This window comes from Tursiops truncatus, chromosome 18 (genome assembly GCF_011762595.2).
Source record: "Tursiops truncatus isolate mTurTru1 chromosome 18, mTurTru1.mat.Y, whole genome shotgun sequence".
Taxonomy (NCBI): domain Eukaryota; kingdom Metazoa; phylum Chordata; class Mammalia; order Artiodactyla; family Delphinidae; genus Tursiops; species Tursiops truncatus.
The window spans coordinates 50,299,692-50,324,895 of record NC_047051.1 but is presented as its reverse complement, the minus strand read 5'-3'; the positions used below and the strand labels follow the sequence as shown (position 1 = coordinate 50,324,895).

Genomic DNA, 25,204 nt, shown 5'->3' with positions numbered 1-25,204 from the left:
AAAAACAAACTCAAAACAATTAAGAAAATGTTAATAGGAACATACATATTGATAATAACCTTGAATGTAAATGGATTAAATGCCCCAACCAAAGGAGAGAGACTGGCTGAATGGATACAAAAACAAGACCCATATATATGCTGTCTATAATAGACCCACTTCAGACCTAGGGACACGTACAGACTGAAAGTGAGGGGATGGAAAAAGATATTCCATGCAAATGGAAATCGAAAGAAAACTGGAGTAGCAATACTCATATCAGATAAAATAGACTTTAAGATAAAGGCTGTTACAAGAGATAAGGAGGGACACTACATAATGATCAAAGGATCAATCCAAGAAGAAGATATAACAATTATAAATGTTTATGAACACAAAATAGGAGCACCTCAATACATAAGGCAAATTCTAACAACCATGAAAGGAGGAATCAACAGTAACACAATAATAGTAGGGGACTTTAACACTCCACTTACGCCAATGGACAGATCATCCAAACAGAAAATAAATAAGGAAACACAAGCTTTAAATGACACAGTAGACCAGATAGACCTAATTGATATTTATAGAACATTCCACCGAAAAGTGGCAGATTACACTTTCTCTCAGTTGCTGATGGAACATTCTCCAGGATAGATCACATCTTGGGTCACAAATCAAGCCTTAGAAAACTTAAGAAAACTGAAATCGTATCAAGCATCTTTTCTGACCACAATGCTTTGAGACTGGAAATCAATTACAGGAAAAAAACTGTAAATAACACAAATACATGGAGGCTAAACAGTGTGTTACTAAATAACCAAGAGATCACTGAAGAAATCAAAGAAGAAATAAAATAATACATAGAAACAAATGACAACGAAAACACAATGACCCAAAACCTATGGGACACAGCAAAAGCAGTTCTAAGAGGGAAGTTTATAACAATACAATCTCACCTCAAGAAACAAGAAAAATCCCATAAACAATATAAGCCTACACTTAAAAGAGAAAGAAGAACAAAGAAAACCCAAAGTCAGTACAAGGAAAGAAATCATAAAGATCAGAGCAGAAATAAATGAAATAGAAACGAAGAAAACAATAGCAAAGATCAATAAAACTAAAAGCTGGTTCTTTGAGAAGATAAACAAAATTGATAAACCTTTAGCCAGACTCAACAAGAAAAAAAGGGAGAAGACTCAGATCAACAGAATTAGAAATGAAATAGAAGTATCAACTGACACTGCAGAAATACAAAGGATCATGAGAGATTACTACAAACAACTATATGCTGATAAAATGGACAACAACCTGGAAAAAATGGACAAATTCTTGGAAAGGTACAATTTTCCAAGACTGAACCAGGAAGAATTAGAAAATATAAACAGACCTATCACAAGTAATGAAATTGAAACCATAATTAAAAATCTTACAACAAACAAAAGTTCAGGACCAGATGGCTTCACAGGTGAATTCTATCAAACATTTAGAGAAGAGCTAACACCCATCCTTCTCAAACTCTTCCAAAAAATTGCAGAGGGAGAAACACTCCCAAGTTCATTCTACAAAGCCACAATCACCCTGATACCAAAATCAGAAAAAGATATCACAAAAAAGGAAAATTATACACCAATATCATTGATGAACATAGATGCGAAAATCCTGAACAAAATACTAGCAAACAGAATCCAATAGCACATTAAAAGGATCATACACCATGATCAAGTGGGATTTATCCCAGGGATGCAAGGATTCTTCAGTATACACAAATCAGTCAATGTGATACACCACATTTACAAATTAAGGAATAAAAACCAAATGATCATCTCAATAGATGCAGAAAAAGCTTTTGACGAAATTCAACACCGATTTATGATAAAAGCTCTCCAGAAAATGGGTATAGAGGGAACTTACCTAAACATAATAAAGTCCATATATGACAAAGCCACAGCAAGCATCATACTCAATGGTGAAAAACTGAAAGCATTTCCATAAGATCAGGAACAAGACAAGGATGTCCATTCTTGCCACTTTTACTCAACATAGTTTTGGAAGTCCTAGCCACAGCAATCAGAGAGGAAGAAGAAATAAAAGGAATACAAATTGGAAAAGAAAAAGTAAAATTGTCACTGTTTGTTGATGGTATGATACCATACGTAGAAAATCCTAAAGATGCCACCAAAAAACTACTAGAACTAATCAATGAATTCGGTAAGGTTGCAGGATACAAAATTAATGCACAGACATCTCAGGCATTCCTATACACCAACAACGAAAAATCAGAAAGAGAATTTAAGGAAACACTCCCATTTACCATTGCAAGAAAAAGAATAAAATACCTAGGAATAAATCTGCCTAAGGAGACAAAAGACCTGTATGCAGAAAACTATAAGACACTGATGAAAGAAATTAAAGATGATACAAACAGATGGAGAGATATACCATGTTCTTAGATTGGAAGAATCAACAATGAGAAAATGACTATACTACCCAAAGCAATCTACAGATTCAATGCAATCCCTATGAAATGACCAATGGCATTCTTCACAGAACTAGAACAAAAAACTTCACAATTTGTATGGAAACACAAAAGACCCTGAATAGCCAAAGCAATCTTGAGAAAGAAAAGCAGAGTTGGAGGAATCAGGGTCCCCGACTTCAAACTATACCACAAACCTACAGTAATCAAGACAATATGGTACTGGCACAAAAACAGAAATATAGATCAATGGAACAGGATAGAAAGCCCAGAGATAAACCCACACACATATGGTCACCTACTTTATGATAAAGGAGGCACGAATATATGATGGAGAAAAGACAGCATCTTCAATAGCGGTGTTGGGAAAACAGGACAGTTACATGTAAAAGAATGAAATTAGAACACTACCTAACACCATATACAAAAATAAACTCCAAATGGATTAAAGACTTAAATGTAAGACCAGACGCTATAAAAATCTTAGAGGAAAACATAGGAAAAACACCCTTTGACATAAACCACAGCAAGATCTTTTTTGACCCACCTCCTAGAGTAATGGAAATAAAAACAAAAATAAACAAATGGGACTTAATTAAACTTAAAAGCTTTTGCACAGCAAAGGAAACCATAAACAAGACAAAAATACAACCCACAGAATGGGAGAAAATATGAGCAAATGAAACAACAGACAAAGGATTAGTCTCTAAAATATACAAACAGCTCATGGAGCTCATTACCAAAAACCCAAACAATCCAGTTAAAAAATGGGCAGAAGACCTAAATAGACATTTCACCAGGAAGACATACAAATGGCCAAGAGGCATATGAAAAGATGCTCAACATCACTAATTATTAGAGAAATGCAAATCAAAAGTACAATGAGGTATCACCTCTACCTGTCAGAATGGCCATTATCAAAAAATCTAGAAACAGTAAATGCTGGAAAGGGTGTGGAGAAAAGGCAACTCTTCTGCACTGTTGGTGGGAATGTAAATTGATACAACCACTATGAAAAACAGTATGGAGGTTCCTTAAAAAACTAAAAATAGAACTACCATATGACCCAGCAATCCCACTACTAGGCATATACCTTGAGAAAACCATAATTCAAAAAGAGTCATGTACCACAGTATTCATTGCAGCACTATTTTCAATAGCCAAGACATGGAAGCAGCCTAAGTGTCCATCGACAGATGAACGGGTAAAGAAGATGTGGCTCATATATACATTGGAATATTACTCAGCCATAAAAAGAAACGAAATTGAGTTATTTGTAGTGAGGTGGGTGGACCTAGAGTCCGTCATACAGAGTGAAGTAAGTCAGAAAGAGAAAAACAAATACTGTATGCTAACACATATATATGGAATCTAAAAAAAAAAAAATTGGTATCGATGAACCTAGTTGTAGGGCAGGAATAAAGAGGTAGACATAGAGAATGGACTTGAGGACATGGGGTGGGAGGGTGAAGCTGGGGCAAAGTGAGAGTAACATCAACATATATATACTACCGAATGTAAAATAGTTGGCTGGTGGGAAGCAGCAGCATAGCACAGGGAGATCAGCTCGGTGCTTTGTGTCCATCTATAGGGGTGGGATAGGGAAGATGGGAGGGAGGCTCAAGAGGGAGGGGATATGGGGACATGTGTATGCATATGGCTGATTCGCTTTGTTGTGCAACAGAAACTAACACAGTATTGTGAAGCAGCTGTACTCCAATAAAGATCTATTAAAAACAAAACAAAACAAAATAAAATACTAGCTGCACATCTTTTAAAATGTAGAAATTAGTTAAATTATTTTTTAATGTGAGTTATAGTAGAAAATATGCCCATTAATATATGTAAAAAGTACAGGATTTCAGAAGTAGCTCATAAGTATCAAAATCATTTGATTCTGCAGTCTGAATGATGTAAAATTCAAAACTGACTTCTTCAACAGAACTACTAGAACTGTGTGAGGAGACCTCCCAGATCGCATCTTTCAAATCTAGAAACAGAGACAGCAGGCTTTGCGTTCACCTAACCCGTGGTGGTCCTTCCCTATTACTAGAGTCACCTTCTTGACCTCAGGGGTTACCATACTATCTTAATAGCCTGAGCATTAAATGATCCTCCCCTTAACATTTTAAAATACAATAGTACTTTACCAAATACTTGGGGATAATGGAATAAAAATTAAGTGGATTATCATGATATTCCATAATCCAGTTTCCCAGGAATGCCAAACAGGGACGGTTGGCAATGGCAAACGTGAGAGATCACCAGGAAATGTGAATTTTGGGGAATTAGAATTCTGTCCCAGGAAGTGATTCTCCCTCCAAGGCTAACCTTGGATGAACTGAGTGACATTTTTTAAGGAAGCTGGTGCTTTTCATTATGACTTGAGAGTAAAATCACATTACCATGCCTAACATGGCCTTGCACACAGTAGCTGCTCCGAAAATACTTGTGGCATTAAATTAATTTAAATTCTCTTTTTTCCCCTTCTCTGGTAGAAATCTATGCTACCTTACCCAGCTCTGGGAAAAGACCTGAAAGGGACCCCAAGGGAAAGATGTTAGACCCTGAACCTTTATGGCAGTCAGCTTCGGCCACATCTAGGTACAGAGTGTGCACAATAACCTCTCAGAAAAAGTTCAGAAGAGATGGTGATGGACGTTTCACCTCCATTTGCGTCAATCACCTAGAACCTGCCTTATTTCACCCCTGAATTGCACATATTTCTTTCCTTTTTTTCACACAGCTCCCAACCAGGGCTTTGTTTCCTTATTTTGGGACATTTCCTTAGGGGTTGAATTTTGCCCTCCCACCAAATTTCTATGTTGAAGTCCTAACGCCAGAAAAAATCGAGTTCAAATGAAGTCATTAGGGTGGGCCCTAATCCAATATGATTGGTAGCTTTATAAGAAGAGGAAATTTAGGGTCAGATACACACACAGATGGATAACAATGTGAAGACAGAGGGTAAAGACAGCCCTCTACCAGCCAAGGAGAGAGGCCTGGAATAGATCCTTCCCTCTGGACCTTCAGAAGGAGCCAACCCTACTGACATACTGATCTTGGATTTCTAGCTTCCAGACGGTGAGAAAATTAATTTCTCTTTTAAGCCACCCAGCTGTGGTTCTTGTTATGGCAGCCCTAGCAACCAAATACACATTTGCTTCTGCCCTCATGACATGGTTATGTTTAGTTTCTCAGCCTGATGCTGGATGCCCTCACCTGCTCTGACACTTTCCACTCCTGGCTGCTGCAGATACTGCATCTTTGATCTGCCTATACCACCCCACCTCCTCACGCCCAGTACCCAAGTCTTTTGGACCCTAGCTATTGTGAGGGAGAGCAGAAATGGATTTAGATCTAAGCAGGGAGGAGAAACCAGAATCCTGCAAATCCAACCACTGTAGGTAGATAACTCAAAATTGGAACGTATGCTTGCCTTCAAAGAAGCACACTCCCAAAGGGATATAATTGTGAATCATTGAGTAAACCATGTTATTAGGGGGTTCATAGAATTTTTGCTGTTTTTATTAAACAGTGCCACACATCAAGTTTGGTAGAATGGATTATAAGATTTTATTCTGAATATTTTATACTAATATTTAAAGCAAAATTAAAAGTTCCAGATCATGAAAAGTACAAAATGTGGATTTACTCTGGTTGTTCACCCTGATTGATGTCATCAGCTAGATTTGGAGATCCAATAAAAGAAGTTCAGATTGCCCATAAACTTCCCAAGTTGAAGAATGTAAAAATAAATTTTTATTCTTTAATTAAGACTACATCTATCTTATCGTGTCTTTTACACTGTGGTAGAAGATGAACAGCTGTGAGTCAAAGTGTGAAAAATAGATTTTTATAGAAGCCCAGCCAAACGCTGCAGGGTCAAACAAAGGCTTGATTCCAAACCTTTTCTGTGGCAGTTCAGTGGAAGACCTTATAATTTTGTGATTTTATGAGCAGTTGGAATTAACTTCAAGAAAAACCACCAGTTCTCTGTGGATACAGAGAGAAAGGCTAAAAAGAAATTTTGTTAACCATAGCAACTGAAAATGCTTTTCTTTACATAGACTACACAATGTTTGGGAGAAGATATGAGTTATCTGTTATGTAGAGTCATAGCATACATTTTGAATATGAGCATTTATCTATGTTATAATCATGTAAATTATTTTCTACTGCCCCATTAAGGAATATAATACTCCCTTGCAGAGCAGATTAAAGAAAAAAATAGAGATTCTGGGGACCAAGGCTTATTATGTCTCTTATAACACAACTTTTCCTAGGATATGCTCTACATGAAAGAAAGTTATCAGCTCACTCCCAACTTCTCTTCCTCTCTTATGAAGGTGTGGGAGGTATTTATCAAATGCTGCAATATGTTTCTCTCTCTCCGGCTCACTTACATCGTTTTTGCAGAGTATCAAACACATTTGCAAAATTAAAAACCTCCATATAGAAAATTTACTATGGTACTTCTTTTATGCCAAGAACTAAAACTAAGGCTTTAAGCTTTAGTTCAAAGGAATATTTATCTCTCTGAAGGGAGTGTAGAATACAGTGAGATAACTGCTATAATTCTTCAACTCTACTGAATTTGCAAAATGGTCCCAGCTTTACATATTTTCATAATTTGTTCAATGAGGGAGTCTTAAAGATTTTATATTAAAGAAATTAACAGGTCCATAGAGAAAATGATCAATTTAGGTATTTTAAATATAAGATATGACCAAGAATTTCAGTGGCTCTAATTCACCATGGTTCATTGAGATTATGTTTCAAAATAGGGTTTTTGGCTTAAGCAAGGAGACAAGTCATAGGATATCAGATCCCTCCAGTCTAGTTTCACTCATGGGGCTCAGAGTGTTAGAGTTATAAGGCAATGGGCTTTGTCTAGTTGGATGATCACAGGTCTTGATTAGTTTTGAAATTTAGTTTGTAACTCAGAGAATATTTATTAAGCACCTAATACGTGCCAAGCATTGTGCCATGAATTGTAGATAAAGACATGAGCAAGAGAGATCCAATCTTTGCCCTTAAAAAATCCAATAGTGGATGAGAGATTATTAAATAATAATGCCAAGAGACAAATACCATAGGACAGAAGAACAGAGAGCTTGAGAACATCCAGAATGACCTGATGCAGAAGTGATGGGTCAGGTTGGGCTTCCCAGAGCCTGAGTAAAAGACACCTAAGCTGACACCTAAAGGATAAGTAGCAGTTATCCATGCAGCAGCGATAACAGAGGAGCGAGGCGTGCTCATGTCAGGGGGTGTGTGGGTGGGCTTTGCTTGTGGGTGGAGCATAAGGAATGGGGCTGGGGAGGCCTGTGGAGGCAACATCATGGCGAGCTTTGGAAACCAGGTTAAGGGGTACACTGTTGTCCAGTGGCAATGTGAAGCCACTGGAGGATTTCATCAGAGGAAGGACAGGATCAGATTTGTGTTTTAAGAAGATCACTCTACAGCATGGCAGACAGATTGAAGGGCAGAAGGTACCAGAGACAGCAGAGGGACCAGTGAGGAGACTTAACAGTAAGCTGGGCCATAGTAGCAGTTGGGATGATGAAATGTCTCGGTTCCTGAGATCACTAGGAGAAGCATCCAGAGTGACCTACTGATTATGGGGAATGAAGCAATGGAAAGAGTCAAGGTTACCTCCCACCTCCAGCGCTCTGTCTTGAGCAGAAGTATGAGAAATATTCAATAGGAAGATAGGAAGGAAACTTCTTATTGGGATATTAACAAGGTATGTCTTAGCAAATAGGAAGCCCTTATAAAGATGGCCGTATAATACTACAAATAGTTCAGAATATTTTTTCTGCTTTAGATGAAGGTTGCCTTTTCTAACTGTAAAGACCTGTATCACTAGATGTTTTTCAATCTTTACGTGGGAGCAGCAGTTTATAGGCTACCGATAATTGAATATCCCCCTTTAATGTTGGTTCATGAAAATGTGAAACTGTCATTGCTAAAATTCACAGTTTCTCCCTGAATAAATGAAAATTCTGTACACATCTGCATTTGCTCAAGTTGTTGTGTTCCTAGAAAGAGCTCAGGGACACCTGCTTACATTCTGATCCATGACTGAAATTTATTCCACCCCTAACTGTGAATTAAATATACAGCTGCTGGAAATGTCAGCAAAGTCACATAAAAGGAACTCTGATTCACTGCTGTTATACTATTAAATAATCAGTGCTCCTGTCACATTGAATTGGATGTAAAAGTGCCTTGTGGCTGTTATTCCTACTGGGAGTCATGTTAAAATGCCCCCTCTCTTTACCCATTAAAATCAAGTGGGCCACATAAATACATTGCAGATACAGGTGACTGAACATATTGAATGAAGTCACTTTTTTCAAATAGGCAGCTTAGTCTTTCCTGTTTGTTCTGCAGTAATTCTTGAACATCCTGGCTGATTATCATCAAATGTGGTGTAACTACTAAAGAATAGTCAGACATCACTTAGGTTAGATTTGTGGATCAAGCTGCCATCTGATATACAGAACAAACGAGTGGTTACCAGTGGGGAGAGGCAAGGGGGAGAGGGGCAACATAGGGGTAGGCAATTGAGAGGTACAAACCATTAGGTATACAATAAGCTACAAGGATATATTCTATGATATGGAGAATATGGCAAATAGTTTGTAATAACTATAAGTGGAGTATAACCTTTAAAATTGTGAATCACTATATCATATACCTGTAATTTATATCATATTATACATCAACTATACCTCAGTAAAAAGTTTAAAAATAAATCCTTAGAAAAGGCTGCCATCTGAAAACAACATGATGGTCAATATTTTTAAATTTCTTTTTTATAGTAATCCTATCTGTATAAGGAAAATGTCCTCTTCTTATAGATACTTTGTTAGGAGTTGCTGAAATACAAATTACTTTTATGAAATTAGCCTCTTCTAATAAACAAAAGGCAAAACTCTTATGAGAAAGTTACCATTATCTGTCAACATAGTGCATTTGCAGAAGGAGGAAGGGAAGGAGGCAAAAGTCAGAAGAAGGGGAAAGGGAGGAGGGAGAGGAGGAAGGAGGGAACAGGAGTGGGGGAGAGAGAGAGACAGACAGAGGGCGCTACAGTTTATGGAAACAGCCGCTAAGGGAGAAGTTGGCTACAGTAGCCACTGTTAGTTATTCCATACGTACTTGTTAAACCTAACCACTTCCAACATGGTTGGGAACCTCCTAAAACTGTTACTAATAAAAATAAAAATCTGCCCCTACCAGTACACTCTGAAGAAATGCTTCTACTTATCAAAGAGATTTCCATACGCTTACCAGTGGCAAGGTCGGCACCAAAAGTCCGCTATTATTTCAGTTATTAGAAAATCTCTATAAGACAAATCTTCCTCTCCTCTCTGTCATTTCCACAATAATTTTCTAGAAAAAAAGTGTATCTAATTGTAGTCGATTAACTGCAGGGGTGGGAGGGGAATTAGAAAGGAAGGGACTGTTAGGAGAATAAAGGACAGAAAGAAGGGGTAAATCTGAGGGTTTTTTGCTCCCGATCTTTTGTTCTTCCAGTAGTGACATCAGAAGGACTTGGGTTTAGATCCAGGATGTGTTTTCTTTCTTGAGAAGTTTATTTTATATCTTTGAGCTATAGTTTCTTCTTCTATAGAATAGCATGCGTGAATATATTTCTCATGGGGCTGGTTGTTGTGAGGATTAAATGTATATAAATTGCCAGGCACACCAGAGGTGTTCAATAAATACTGCTCTCTAATTAGCAATTGCTCTTCAATTGCCTTGGTACGTTCCTACCTCAGACACCCCAACACCTTGTGATAAAAACACACAAACAGAAAAGGCAAATTAAAACACTAGGACTGACATATATACACTCCCATGTGTAAAACAGATAGCTAGTGGGAGCATGCTATAAAGCACAGGAAGCTCAGCTCGGTTCTCTGTGACAACCTACATGGGTGGGATGGGGGGGGGAGGGGTGGGAGGGAGGTCCAAGAGGGAAGGGATATAGGTATACAGACAGCTGACTCACTTCATTGTACAACAGAAACTAACACAACATTGTAAAGCAATTATACTCCAAAAAAAAAAAAAACAAAACCACTAATGTAGAAAACAAAAAGCCATAAGATTTAGGCCGATGAGCATGTCACACTATCCTCTTTCTCCCTGTGGCTTCAAAGCACTTTTCCATATGTTAATTTGCTTTCTTCACCCCAGAATTTTGAGACTTTAATTCCCAGCTATATATTTATTATGGCAAAATTTCAGGTCAGCAGAACAATCTGGGCTTCTCATACAACGCACTCTGGTGCATTATCAATAAGCTCTTTTGGTGAAAGATATGACATAAAGATAGTGAATTATAAGATATTTACAAAACTCAAAATGGAAGTTCAAGGTTAAAATCTGCTGGAATATTTTGTGAGCCCACATGAGCTGTGGATCTGTAATTTTGAAGACTGAATATCCTTTCCAGTGCTCCAATGCTCTGTAGGCATCTGTGTAAACCACCGATTTGGTTCAGCTTCTCCAAAATATGTTTTCCTCTTATTTAATTTCACTCATTTTTCGTATCAGTCCTGATACTCTATCTCCTATAGGCAACAAACCCTAACTTGTCTTCGTGAAAATTAGAAGTACAAAACTGAGTCCAAAAGAGTGCAATTGATTCCAGAAGAGTGTAGCATATTCTCGGCGGACAGGAAACACATGGGTTATAAATGTGTGCTCATTTGAACACTCAAGAAAAACGAAAGCCTTCTTTTAGAAAAAGAGAAGAAAGAAAGCAAGAAAGCGAGCAAGAAAGGAAATTCCTAACCTAGAACCTTGGGTTCTTTTTTAAATGCATGTCAAGATAGTTAGGCAAAGTCATTTACCGCTTAGTATTTCTGAGAGGTGAAGGTTTCACTTCAATAAGATTGTCCAAAGCTTGGCTGTTCAAAAGAGAAAAAGAGAAAAAAATAAACTCCAATTAGTGATAGGTTGTTTTGTTTGTGCTAGGTCTATAAAGCAATATAATAAATCTACTCCACTCAGGGGCAACAGACATGAGAATGTGAAATGACTGTTTTTATTTGATTACCTTTGATTGCTTCTGATTACTTCAGGATTCACTTTGATGAGGTTATTGAGATCCCTGTTTCTTTAAAAAGAAAAATAAAAAGCAAGCATGTTAATTATAAATAAATTCTTTTGGTAAGATCATTAAGGTTATAAATGTGCTTGAAATAATTGTAAAACAAAACATTCTTCCTACCCAAAGCACAAAAATTAATACAGTTCTATTACCTTTGGTTGTTGGAGAGAGTTTCAGGATTCACTTTGATGAGCTTATCAAGATCTTGATTTCTTCAAATGGAAAAAAAAATTAAAGCAGCTTGTGTTAGAGATAATACAGGTTTAAGGTGGCTGGAATTGGAAGAAGGGATTAGCTAGTTTATCATTTAGTATAAGACATATTGGTTTGGCATAGAACCCCCTTGAAATAAATTATCAAACCAATCCAGGGAGGACTAATTATGTTGGATCAGGAGAAGAATTACTCTGACTTCACACACTTATTGTCAGAGCCCATCTACAAGGGCACACTAACTCAGAGTTCACAGCAAACATCTCATGATTGACCACTTTTACTCTGGAATGTTTTAACAGTATGACGATACAAACTGATTCTAAGGTCCTTGATATTTTAAAAATCATATTCACCAGCTAAATATACCATTTTTTAAAAAAATAAGAAACTCCCAAACTAGGATTATACTTAACATAAGTCTTGGCAAAGAGAGTTCCAGTAATCCATCAAAATTGTGACTTTTCTTTCCTCTACCATGACTTAAAAAGCTGAAATCATGGTAAATTAGGGACATACTCTGATAACTGTCCACTTCCTAGTTGAAACCCTATCAGTTTCTTTCCTCAGTCGGAGAACAGTATTTCCTCCCACCTGATTTGCTATCACTCATTGCCTCTGTATAATACTTTGCTTCTAAGGGCTGGAAAGTAGTGATTTTTCAACGTGTTCCTCTAAACTGCTTTATAATATTTATTCACAGAAGAGCCCACAGTAGCAAGAAATCTTGGGATTGATAACACCTGCTTTCAGTAAATTTTGGCAGCTACCTGCCTGTACCTTCTTCCCCCCAAAAGTCCTTTTCCCTTATATAAAAATAAAGTATGGTTTACTCTTCAAAAAGACTGATGCAAGGTTAGGAACTGAAGGAGAGCCACTTAGAGGTTAGTCATCAAAGTCTGAGAAAAAGGTCTGCATTTCCTTCCCCAACCCCTAAGCCTTTCCATAGAATTTGCTTCCCAGCTCATGGCTTCACTGAGTTTGATCTCTTCATCCTTGTTCTCAGAACTCCACAGTAGACAGAAAGCCCCTAAATGAATGTTTACTGTTTTGAATTATCTTCAATAGTAATATTATCAATTAAAGATAATCAACTGGTATCTACAAACACTATCAAAGAAATGATAAACATATGACAACTATCCAAAATAAAATTTTCTTGTATAAATTGATTACAAAAACCTGTTATAAAGTTAAATTGTGCCTGAAAGACGATCTTTAAAATGAGGATAATTTCATACATTAAAAGAAAAAAAGTACAAAAAATAAAACTTTGTAGAGGAAATAATATGTCAAAGTCCACAACCTTTTAATATATAAAATCAATCACAATATTTTAGTGTAACTACATATAATATTCACCAACCAGCATAATTAGGAGTAAGCTGCATAAAAAAATGCAAACACAAACATGAGAACTCCCGTTTTTACTGTTCTGCTCAGTACAGAAAACTTGGTTCATTCCAAACCTTAGAACTGTGCTATTCAAGCTACTACATCATAGAGCTCGTTAAAAAATACAATTTACATCACAGCCCAATACTTTCTGTTATCAGTCAGACAGACACACACACACACATAATAAAACATAAATTTCACAAAATAAGACACCCACTACGTAAGAACTCTCATGTTTTCTGCTCTACTTCACTCTAGCTAACGGAAAAAATGCTGACTGCTGCGCACTAAATTAATTACAAGACCATTTAATGGGATGTGACCCACAATTTGAGAAACACTAGCTTAGAAAACATATATATAAACGCGTGCTATGTTTTACCACTTCTCTTAAAAAGACGACACCTTGGGTCAATAAAGCAAGGATCTCAGTAATAGTCCTGAATTGCCTTGACTGATAGCATCATGCAACTTAATGAATTGAAAACTTACAGACGCTTTTTTCAGACCCTGGATCCTACAAACACAGGAATCTTATATCTAAATTTTATCCAGGAAAAATGTAACGTTTTTCCTACTCAAGTTACTGCTTTCATTTATTTTGCTTTAAGGATATAGGGATACATTGAAATATTTAGCTATTATTATTTTCACGTAGTTCAAAAGTTGTAAAGTGTTTTGTGGTCATTGGCACAAATTTGTGCCATTCACTTCAAAGACTGTGAAGTAATATTTCAAGTGACCCTATGAAAGTAGTAGAGAACATCTCCAGGCTGTCCCATGGCAGAAGCAAAAGTCCTAGCTTTATAGTTTCCACTATTTCCTGAGGTACTGAATCAACTTTCACCTATTTTAAGATCAAAGTCTCCATGCTGTGATTTAAAGACCAGGAGTTGGGCTGGGAGTTGGAAGAACTCACAGAAGATTATGAGACTTTTGCCCCGAATACTTCAGTGTTCTCATTTGTAAAATTGGGAGATTGGATTTGTTCATCTCTAAGCCTCTGCCCATCTCTAACATCTTCTACCCCTAGGAATCTATGAATGTGAATTTTACTGCCTGTCGTGTTTATTAGCTATTTCATGTCTCCTTTTCTTTTTAAATGCAACTCACTGACAATACATTCTATATTCAGCAAGCAGTACATAAGCGTCCCAAAATGTAATATATTAAATTGACAACCTAGTATTGTCTTGGAGTCCCATCTCTTTGCCCCCAATACATAATTAGCTTTAAACTATGATAATTGCTTGCTATTAATAAGATTGAGTATGTCTACTGAATTCTCTTTTTGGCATCCACGGCCTATAATTATACCTAATGTGCACCTAATGATACCTAGCTGTAAGCTTCAAACCCAGTAGGTGCTCAGTAATTATTCACCGCCTAACAGATCACAGAACTACTATTCGTCTTCCACTAGTTTTCTCTGTGACACTGGTCACATCACTTAACCTTTCTGAGTCTTAATTTCCTCTTCTGTAAATAGAATCGGTTTGACTGGAACAGTGGTTTGCAAGTGTTCATAGTAACTGGGCTATGAGTTTTCTGAGGTTCCTTCCATCTCCAAAATTTTGCAATTTTTGTACATACCAGTTAAACTCAAAAAAGTGAAATCATAAAAACATTCTTAAATATATACATAATATATAAGTACATACATATAATAGTAGTGTATAATGATATAAAAATCTTCATATAACCAGAGACAAAAAGTGAATTTCATTTTCATCATTATAGATACTACTTAAAGAATTATCAAATTTTAGATCCATTACTTTGCTGCGAGCAGCAAACCATCTAAGAAATAATGAACCTCATAAAACTTCCACCGACTACTAGAAAACACCCTCTGAAAACGAGGTGAATGGTATTGCTTACAACTAATGAGGTGTCCAGCTCTTTTCAAAAAATTAACTATCATTCATAAATTTAACCAAATCCAGAGACAAAGGTATTAACATCAATACTACAAAACATGAACAGGGCATAGACTAGCTATGTTTCTACCCCAATCACTCCCTTCAATTGCTTTACTTGAGCTGCCTTTCTTTTTATTAGCAAATAGATATCTAAGTTTTCAGGGACATATAAAAATTGTGATGACTTTTCAAGATTTATATTCAGTTTGCCCATAGAATGATTACAAGTCATTTATATTCAAATTGTACTTAGTTAGGGAGAAACAAAGCAAAGTAAATAAATCACATCCTTCTCTTACCCGGCTGTGTTTTTGACAGCTTTGGGGCTTACGTTAATAAGTTCATCAAGATCTTGTTCACTGCTAAAACAAAATAAAATAAAAGGTCAAATTCAGTTGGAGATCAGAAACAATGGCTGGCATTGTTTCTTCTGATGCTTGTGAATCATTCCATGGGATCCTAGACAAAAAGTGATAAATTTACCGAGTTTCTACTTTATATATATTAGTTATCTTTTTTAAATCCTCAAAACAACTGAGTTAAATATTACCATTCTCTCTCTATAAATAAATTGAGTTTCATAGAAATTAAGACCCTCTTTGGGCCAGATACCTAAGAAATGACTGAGGGTGAACTAGGATTGAAACCATAGCTGGACCCCAAACCACATGCTCCCTTCTGCTAACATCCTTCCTCTCTCTATTCACAATAATTCCTTACATCTGCACAATGCTTTTCACCAACATTATCATCATAATAATCTTGAGAGGTAGCTTGGAGTTACTCTGTCACGTTTTTCTTAACTTTTGCTCCAGTGAATGATGGGTCTTAACTTTTCAAGAAGACAGGAGTATAATCAAAATCATGTAGAAAGATTCTAATCAAGTATTAGAATGTTATGTCACCATTTTTCTGAAGAGTCATTTAATTTTTATTAATCCTTGGGTTTGTGAAAGGGAAGAAAGCCAATATTCTTTGGTTTATTCAGTTTTATGAACTTATAGTTTATTTACTATAAACTTGCAGTAATAACCTACTTATGCTACTGTTGTGTCCAGTGAATTTCTCAAATAGTCATTAAACAGAATTTGCTTCAGTATTACAATTTGAACAAAATTATAATGTAATAAATTGAAGCAACACAATAAAAGAAAAAATCTATCTACCATTGTTACACACAACAAATCAATTTGTTCTCATTTTTTTCATGTCCCCTTTCAAATGTCCTTAGCCAAATAATCTTATTCTGGGGCATAAATTGAAGACTTGCTCACGAGTCTTCAATAATCTTAATAAGCTTACCTTTTTTTGGCTGAGGGAGTCACTTTGATAAGATGGTTCAGATCCTGGTTCCTAAAAAATGTTGTAAATTTCAATAAGGGGGTAAAATCAAGTCAAATCAATTACAATTTGTACATTTTTTTTCAATCTTAATATTGAATCAAGTGATTGTTGTTAATTCAAAACTTCATCTTGAGTTCTTTTTTTAGCCCTCTGTAAAAGCAGGTGGCTACTATCAATTCATTTCTTACACAACTACATATATATGAAAATTTAATTTAGTTTTATTCTTATTTCTTTTAAGACAACCTCAAATTTAAATTGCTCATAAACTCCTTGTTTTCCAAGAATATTTTTGATGATTGTAATGAACAAGAGAAAAATTTAAGCTGTTGGTCATTTGCACGTGTTCCTTGCTTCCCTCCCCTCGAAACAAAACAAAACAAAAACCTGGGATTTTTTAAAAAAAGAGGCTATTTCCTGATTCTAAGGTATGGAGGTAATATACATAATATTAATATGTAACATTCAGGCTACTCCAAGATATTAATCAGTTCAGAATCATGCTTCATGCAATGCTAAGTCAGAACAAGGAAGACTTCAGATTATATAACTTGCTTTTATTCTAAACAAATAGTCAATAATAGCTCTAAAGAGACATTTCTGTTATCGTACTGGGCCTTCATACCAACTCGAACACCAGAAGGCCTGAACAAGATGCCTAATTTGATATACCTTATTATTGGACAATTTGTTATACAACCTGAAAAGAAAAAAGACTGGAAAGGCTTATATCCCTGAACTAATCTTTAGGATTAACCTATAAACTAATTTTATCATGTACAAATCCTTCCATGTAAATTATTGCATTCTATTATATTGAACTATATGAAATTGCCCTCTTGTGGATCAAAAATTATTGAATGTCACAATTTCATAAAATCCAACCTAACAGATAATTTCTTTGGTATCTTCTTTGAACTAAGCATTGAGTGGTGCAATGAGGATCCAACAATGAAGAAAAACAGTAACAGTAATAATAATACCAATAGATAATATCTAATAAGTACTTGAGGAATAAGTGCTTCATAAGCTTGCTAGCATATAATTTTTCTGGTAATTCATGAAGAAGGTAATTCTTACAATCCCCACTTTACAGATAAAGAAGCTGAGGCTTAAAGGAGTTTAAACTATGTGTCCAAGATTATACAGCTAATAAGTATTCTCTGAACTCAAAAATTTCACTACCAAGTAGAAGAGATGGACACATGACCTAATGCAATACATGGCAGAGGGTGGGGACTGAAACGAGGCTCACACACTGCACGGGAAAGGTCATATCATTAAGGCCATCTTCACTTTACAAACTAAGTCATCTTGGAAGAGGGACAAGGGATAGCTGTCTTTCATTGACTCTTTTATCTGTAACATGAAGTATTACATGGTCTCTGGATTCAGTACCTGACCCTCAGACAGTGGCAATGCGTTATGTTCTTATTTAGTGAACAAAATCTAAGGACAATTTAGCACTAAATAATCAGATAAAAGAATGATAAAATCTTTGGTCCAACCATAAAGTGAATAAAACAAGATATGCAAGGGAGGCTTTGTTTCAGAAGCTGTTCCAAGTACATTCAGAGTTGATCCTCTTCACTCACCCACATGAAATACTGTTTAGTCCAGGAGTTAGCAAACTATGGTCCTCAGGCTAAATTCAGCCTGTAGTCTTGTTATATAAGTAAAGTTTTATTGGAACACAGCCATGCCCATTCCTTTACAATGTATTATCAATGGTTGCTAGTTGACTAGTTAAAATAGAGACTGTTTTGGTCCCCCAAACCTGAAATATTTACTACCTAGCTCTTTAAGCAAAAGTTTCTGACTCCTGATCTAGTCTAATAAACTTTATATGATATCTACCTACTGTAAAAATAGAATTCGTATACACCAAGTAAGATAGAATATCTGTCAGAAAGGAAATATATACCTTGGTATCTTTTATATTTAACTCGCATTCAAACTAGCATAACAATATATATTTATAGATTCGTGATTTTTTTTACATCTCTGTTTACTCAACATGATGTACCTTAAAGAAAATTCTCTCTATAAAAGACAAATGTTATTCTTTGTATTCTTTATTATTTCAATAAACTAAGTATAATTTTAAAAAATAACCTCCCAACTTTAGGAATTGTTTGAGTGTAAACATAAGAGAAGAGGCAAAAAATGATGAAGGATAAAGGAAGGAGAATTTTCTTCACATGAAGACCTTCTCTTAGGCTGCTTATGTCTAAGAAATTGTATGGGGAAGATACTTCATCCCAGGAGGAAACTCGATTCATTTTGAGGAAATCCCAAACATGGAACACAAATCCCACACTGATAAGAGATTATTCCCATATTTTAAGGAATTCCTCCACAAATATCCACAACCAGGGAGCCCTGAATAAGGACTTGAAGACTAGGTTTCTGACATAGAGGTATTGATTTTGGGTCCCATTATTGGCTGTCTCTGTGATGGGACAATGAGTTTTATCATATTTTCGAGGTTGAATAGAAGAAAATGGAGAAAGAAGTTCCATAAACCTCACCCTTGGTTAGTTCTGTTTATTTCTGGAGCCACTTTGATGAGATTGTCAAGACTTTGACCCCTTTAAAACATGGAAGAAATGATCAGAGAAATGGTCAACTTACATCAAGTGGTTTCAAATATTTATTAAAATGGAGAAACATTTTTATTATAGAAATATTTTACTATAAAATGTTTATTAAAATAGAGATCATCTCAAGGGGTTGGAGTTTTTCAGTGTTGACTCTGAAAATATATATTTGGACCTAACTATAACTGCATAGAAATAATAAACAATAATTAATGGCTTCAGAAAATTCATGATGTGCCAGGCAGTGTTCTAAGTGATTTACGTGATTTATATGATTTAATCCTCACATCAGTCCAATGAAATAGTGTTAAAAAATTAATAAGCAGGGCTTCCCTGGTGGCGCAGTGGTTGAGAGTCCGCCTGCCGATGCAGGGGACACGGGTTCGTGCCCCGGTCCGGGAGGATCCCACATGCCACGGAGTGGCTGGGCCCGTGAGCCGTGGCCGCTGAACCTGCGCGTCCGGAGCCTGTGCTCCGCAACGCGAGAGGCCACAACAGTGAGAGGCCCGCGTACCGCAAAACAAACAAACAAACAAACAAAACCCAAAAAAGGTCATGGGGGTTCCATGGTTTTTCTTGAACTACCATTGATACATTGATACTATAGCAGTGTCAGTCTGCTGAAATGATGATTTAATAACGTTTTTAAGCATTGGTTAATGTGAAACAAAAAAAGAGGTGTGTATTCAATCTTGCCCTTGCACACTTTTTCCTGTTCTTGGGTTCACTTTGATGAGGTTACTGAGGTCTTTGGAACTTTAAACAAAAAAGCAAACAAAAACATAATAAGTAAAAATGGAATTAAGTCAACTAAGTACTTTGAAGGATATATGTACTCAAGATGAATTTTGCGATTAGGTTTTGAGAGAAATCAATGCCAGTCTATGCCCTTCATTTAAAAGAGTAAACATTTTTGGGCTTCCCTGGTGGCGCAGTGGTTGAGAGTCCGCCTGCCGATGCAGGGGACACGGGTTCGTGCCCCCGTCCGGGAAGATCCCACATGCCGCGGAGCGGCTGGGCCCGTGAGCCATGGCCGCTGGGCCTGTGCGTCCGGAGCCTGTGCTCCGCAACGGGAGAGGCCACAACAGTGAGAGGCCCGCGTAGCGCAAAAAAAAAAAAAAAAAAAAAAGAGTAAAAATTTTGACCTCCATACAAATCATTGGTATACTAGCTCAGTTTCCCATTTACAGTCAAAATAAAACCATAAAATTAGGGCAAGATTGAGTTAAAAAGATCAATTCTGGAACTATTTGCCAAAAACTCTCACCTGGCCAGCCCCTTTCAGTATTCTACATAATCCTATAGCTATAATTAAACTATATTTTGTTAATAATTTCCATTTGTAGTGCCTTCTTGCGTTAAAGGGATTTTATATCCATTATTGCACTTGATCCTTAATAATCAAATGACAAAGGTGGAACAGACATTATGATCCTCATTTTATAACTAAAGAAGCCTCAGCTCAGTGTTCGAGGGACTTGCTCCAAGGCACCCAGCCAGTAAGTAATGGAACTCAGACTTTCTGACTCCACAGATTTTTCAGCATAGCTTCTCTAATGAGAGCCACAAATTGATGCAGAATTTGATGCACAAATTGATGGGAAGGAAGAAAGATATGATATAATCCTCACCCTGGGTTACTTCTGTTCACTTCAGGGGTCACTTTGATGAGATTGTCAAGGCTCTGGCCCCTTTAAAGCATAGAAACGTGATGAGGTTAATGATAGACTAGAACCAAGATGATAAAACTATTCATTAAAACTCAGGAACAGTATAAACACTCACTGAGATCATGCCAAAGAGCTGAAGATTGTTAAAGGTACACAGAAGTATGTAGGGATTTATATATCTCTGAAACACATTGAGACTCAGTGAGACAATATTTTAATCTTGGAGCCATTAGGGCCACTAGCAAATACTGAACTAGGACTCTATTTTGATTCATTGAATGCTATGCTCTTAGCCTTTTCCAGGTGCACTAAACATATTTTGTAATAGTCTGTATACACATTTCATGGAACATTCCACAAGACACAACTCTACCTATCAACTTCCAACATGCTGTGGAACTTCTGAACTTTGGAGAAGTTTTGTAAAATTGACATTCATTAGCAGATTTTCTATTTAAACACTGGATTTAGATAAGTATACCAATTTGTTAAAGTCCACGATATACAAACCTGGTATCTGCTGCTGGTACTTATAACTGTGTGTTAAAACTACAAATTTTGACTAGTTGTGTTGGCAACAAATAATAGGAAGATTAAAATCTATAAAGTTCTGAAATGTAAGCTATATTTACTATAATATAAAACTCCGTGTAGTCAGTGAAAACACGTCAGTAATTTATGATTACCCTTTAGTATATCTGCTTCTGATTTTAATGGAATTTTGCTTTTCCTATTGCTTCTACATGTGTTTTCCACATTCACAGTGCCAGCCAAAGTGCCTCTGATCTACAGAGGATACCACATGGGTAAAGAACGTCCACAGAAGGCACTTTTACACTCTGGATCCCCATGCCCTGTGGCCCTGCTAAGATTGATCATGAAATCTCTGAGGTTGCATCAGTGCAACATCAAAGGTATAGATATTTGGAAGCAGCTAGACATTGACTCAAGTTTTTACTTGTATGCAGATGTCTGAGAATGTGTACATCCCTGCTAAAAGCAGCAATAAAAAATTTGATCCTTTTTCATGCAAATAATGAAATTATTAACCCTGAAAGAGACAACCATTCTACACCAATACCCTTTGCTGATTTTTTTAACCCCTTGTTGCCTGAATGAAATATGTGGAATTTGAATGCTAGTGACTGAGAAAAAAAATTCCCAGGATTCTGCTTCTAGATTTGAGTACTCAAAAAGAAACTCCATAACATTAAGCACTGCAACTCCTCCCTTGTAATATTTGTATTGGTTGTGTTGTCAAGACCTTGATCTCTTTAAATATATTAAATAGGGCACATATCAGTATAAGGTTTCCTAAATTTTAAAGTTCATATAGTCAATAAAGAAGAGTGTGCTATTTAATGTAGTAATGTAAAATAATATTTTGAGCTCAACTGTGGGAAGCAATGCCTCATAGTGTATATGTCTTCAATATTTATGCACTCTTTCTATCCACAAATAGTTATGGAAAGCCTACTATGGGCCCCAAGTTATGGGATAGCTGTGAACAATACAGACAGGCTTAGCCCTCAAGAAGCTTCCATTCTAACTTGATGAGTGGCAGGCAATACGCAATCAAATGTGTAAATGAATGCCACATTTCCAGATAATAATATATGCTATGAAGAAAGTAAAAAAGAGTGCCTGGTGCCTGCAATGCTGGGGTTGAAGGAGGGGGTGGTGACTTAATTATATTCAATGGTCAGAAACGATCTCTTTGAGAACGTGACAATATGGGAATAGAGCTTCCCAAAGTGGGAATAGCATACACAGAAGTGTTAAGGCAGAAGTGAGCCTGGAATAGAAAAAAGATCAGTTTGGCTGGACTTTACTGAACACGTGAAAGGCCATCGCTAAAGTTCAGAACTTTATTCTACCTGAAATAAGAGAACATTGAAAGTTTTTTATAAGGGAGGGAGACGATCTTATTTTACTTTTAAGAGAGCTACAGAATTTAATTATACTTGGTAAAGGAAAAAAAAAAAAAGATGACTACTGTCCCTAAAAGGTCCCAGGAAGCACACACATACACAACCATGAACATAGGTAGTCATATACACACAAAAGCACACATATATACTCACACATATATTTAGGCACACACAAGCATGTGTACACATGTACACAATCAAACACACATTTTTCACTTGTTTGCACAGACACACACCCGTATGCACTCACATATGTAGGCATACACGCATGAATGCACACACAAGCATACACACATGAATGCACACATTTGCACGTGTGTCTACACATGTGTACACATAGGCACACACACGCACACCCCAACCTATGAAAAACAATAGGTGATGATTTGAAATACTCTTTTTAATAAAAATTAGAAAGGAAAAACATGAATTTTTCTTGGACAGTCAAAGTAAGTTAAATATTTGAACAGAATCTAAATTATTAAGAAAACACAATTCACGTGAATCTTTATCATTGCTAAAACTATTTGTATCTACTATGTGCCAGGCATGACAGTATTATGATCCCTATTTTGTAGATGAGTAAACTGAAGCATGGGGACACAGCTAGCAAGTGACAGAGCCAGAATTTGAACCCGGGTCTTTTAGATTCCCTGCTCCCAACCTCAAGTTACCTCCCTGAAATACCCAGGTAACCAAGGAAGTCAGTGCTCTCTTCTCAGTCTGTCGGTTGCAAAACTGTACACGTCTGCAACTCATAGGGTCACTGGGCCTGCAACCACACTGCTGCTGAGAACAGGACGGCCTGACAGCACACACCAGCTTTCAGCCAGCCAGGCTCTGCTGACAGGGCCTGCAGGCATCAGTGACACATTTTAGAATCAATGCATAATAACACGTACTGAGTGAATGGAATGGAAAGGAGTTCAAAAGAAACCACATGGAATTATTTGGTATACTTTTCAGCAACACATCAACAAGCTCAGTTTCAGATATGTTCCATCTGTTTTTTAAAAAATAAAAAAAGAAGCAAGAGGACATAAGCTTTCCAGATTTACTTGACAATTCATGGGTAGGGTAATTCGTTTACAAGGTACACTTTGTTAAGCTCTTCATCTTTAAACATACACTGCACTATACACACATACCCACACTACACACAAACACAGTACACATGTACACACACAGTTTGTACATAAACACATCCACACACTACTTACACTCCCACAAACATAGACTTGTTTATATATGCTATTTATGCAAACATACACACACACTACTTATACATACACACATACGTTTATATATATATATATATATATATATGCATTGTGATGGTTAATTTCATGTGTCAGTTTGACTGGGCCACAGAGTGCCCAGATATTTGGTCAAATATTATTCCAGGTGTGTCTGTGAGTGTTTTGGGATGAGATTAACATGCGAATCTGTAGACTGAGTAAAGCAGATGGCCGTCCTTAACATGGGTGGGCCATAGCCAAGCAGCTGAAAGACTGAATAGAACCAAATGCTGAGTTAAGAAGAGACTTTGCCTGCCTGACTGCTTGACCTAAGACCTTGTTCTCTTGCCCTTGGACTGGAACTTAACCATGGGCTCTCTTGGTCCTCAGGCCTTCAAACTTGAACTGGAACTACTATTGTCTCTCTTGGGTCTCCAGCTTGCCAACGATGGGTCTTGAGACTTCTCAGCCTCCAGAAGGGCATGTGCCAATTCCTTATAATAAATCTCTCTCTCTCTCTCTCTCTCTCTCTCTCTCTCTCTATTCTATTGTTCTGTTTCTCTGGAGAACCCTGATTAATACACACACATACACTTATACCAACACACTTATACATATACACTAATATATACACACATTTATACGTAACACACTATTTACACATGCACATACACATACAGACTCACACACACACACACACACACACACATACACTTACACACAAAGAAATAAATAGTAGAGGAGGGTAGTCAAATTCTCATTTAATTTCTCAAAATCTACCTTATAGCAAATGTCACCTGAGAATAAAACGCAAGAGGTCACTCTGTGTATCACTCATATAGAATTGCTTAATATGACGTATGTGGAAAAAAAGAGTTCAGTTCGGTTTGAATTTCAATTTGCTCTCCTGAATGCAAGCACTCAGAATTCCAATGTGTTTATAAATGCCAAAGGAGAAATAAAAAGCTTTAAATTACTTACCTCTTGATATTTTTATTTGTTTCAGGATTCTCTTTAATAAGCCCATTGAGGTCTTCTTTCCTTTGAATAAGGAAATGAGTTTTAATGAATGTCATTAAAATAAAACACTGATCAAGTGAACAATGATTGGCAAAATTAAGAAGTGGTAAGTATACACGTTCTCTATCAATGTAATTTTTAAAGCTCTAAATGCAAATGAAAATTCTTCTCTTACTTCTTGAGCTGAAGACCATTTAAGTTTCCTAATTTACCAACAAGAAACATATGATGTTTTTGTTTCATTCTCAAAATGCATAAGTGTACGTGAAACTTGTTATTT

At 36.5% G+C, this 25,204-nt stretch overlaps 1 protein-coding gene across 8 annotated transcripts in view; it reads right to left on the bottom strand.

Moving 5' to 3' along the window:
• The window catches only part of SCEL (sciellin), a 226,792-nt gene that overhangs the window by 29,979 nt on the left and 171,609 nt on the right, over positions 1–25,204 (bottom strand). For all 8 annotated transcript variants that reach the window (XR_012327720.1, XM_073795331.1, XM_073795335.1 and 5 more), the window contains 8 exons: positions 24,886–24,945; positions 20,697–20,756; positions 18,997–19,056; positions 16,424–16,474; positions 15,421–15,483; positions 11,741–11,800; positions 11,535–11,594; positions 11,329–11,385 (listed from right to left, as the gene is read on the bottom strand). Coding sequence is in view for 7 of the 8 variants with exons in the window: in XM_073795331.1 (XP_073651432.1) it covers positions 11,329–11,385; positions 11,535–11,594; positions 11,741–11,800; positions 15,421–15,483; positions 16,424–16,474; positions 18,997–19,056; positions 20,697–20,756; positions 24,886–24,945 (471 nt within the window). In the remaining variant the exon portion in view is untranslated. The remainder of the gene's footprint in view (positions 1–11,328; positions 11,386–11,534; positions 11,595–11,740; positions 11,801–15,420; positions 15,484–16,423; positions 16,475–18,996; positions 19,057–20,696; positions 20,757–24,885; positions 24,946–25,204) is intronic.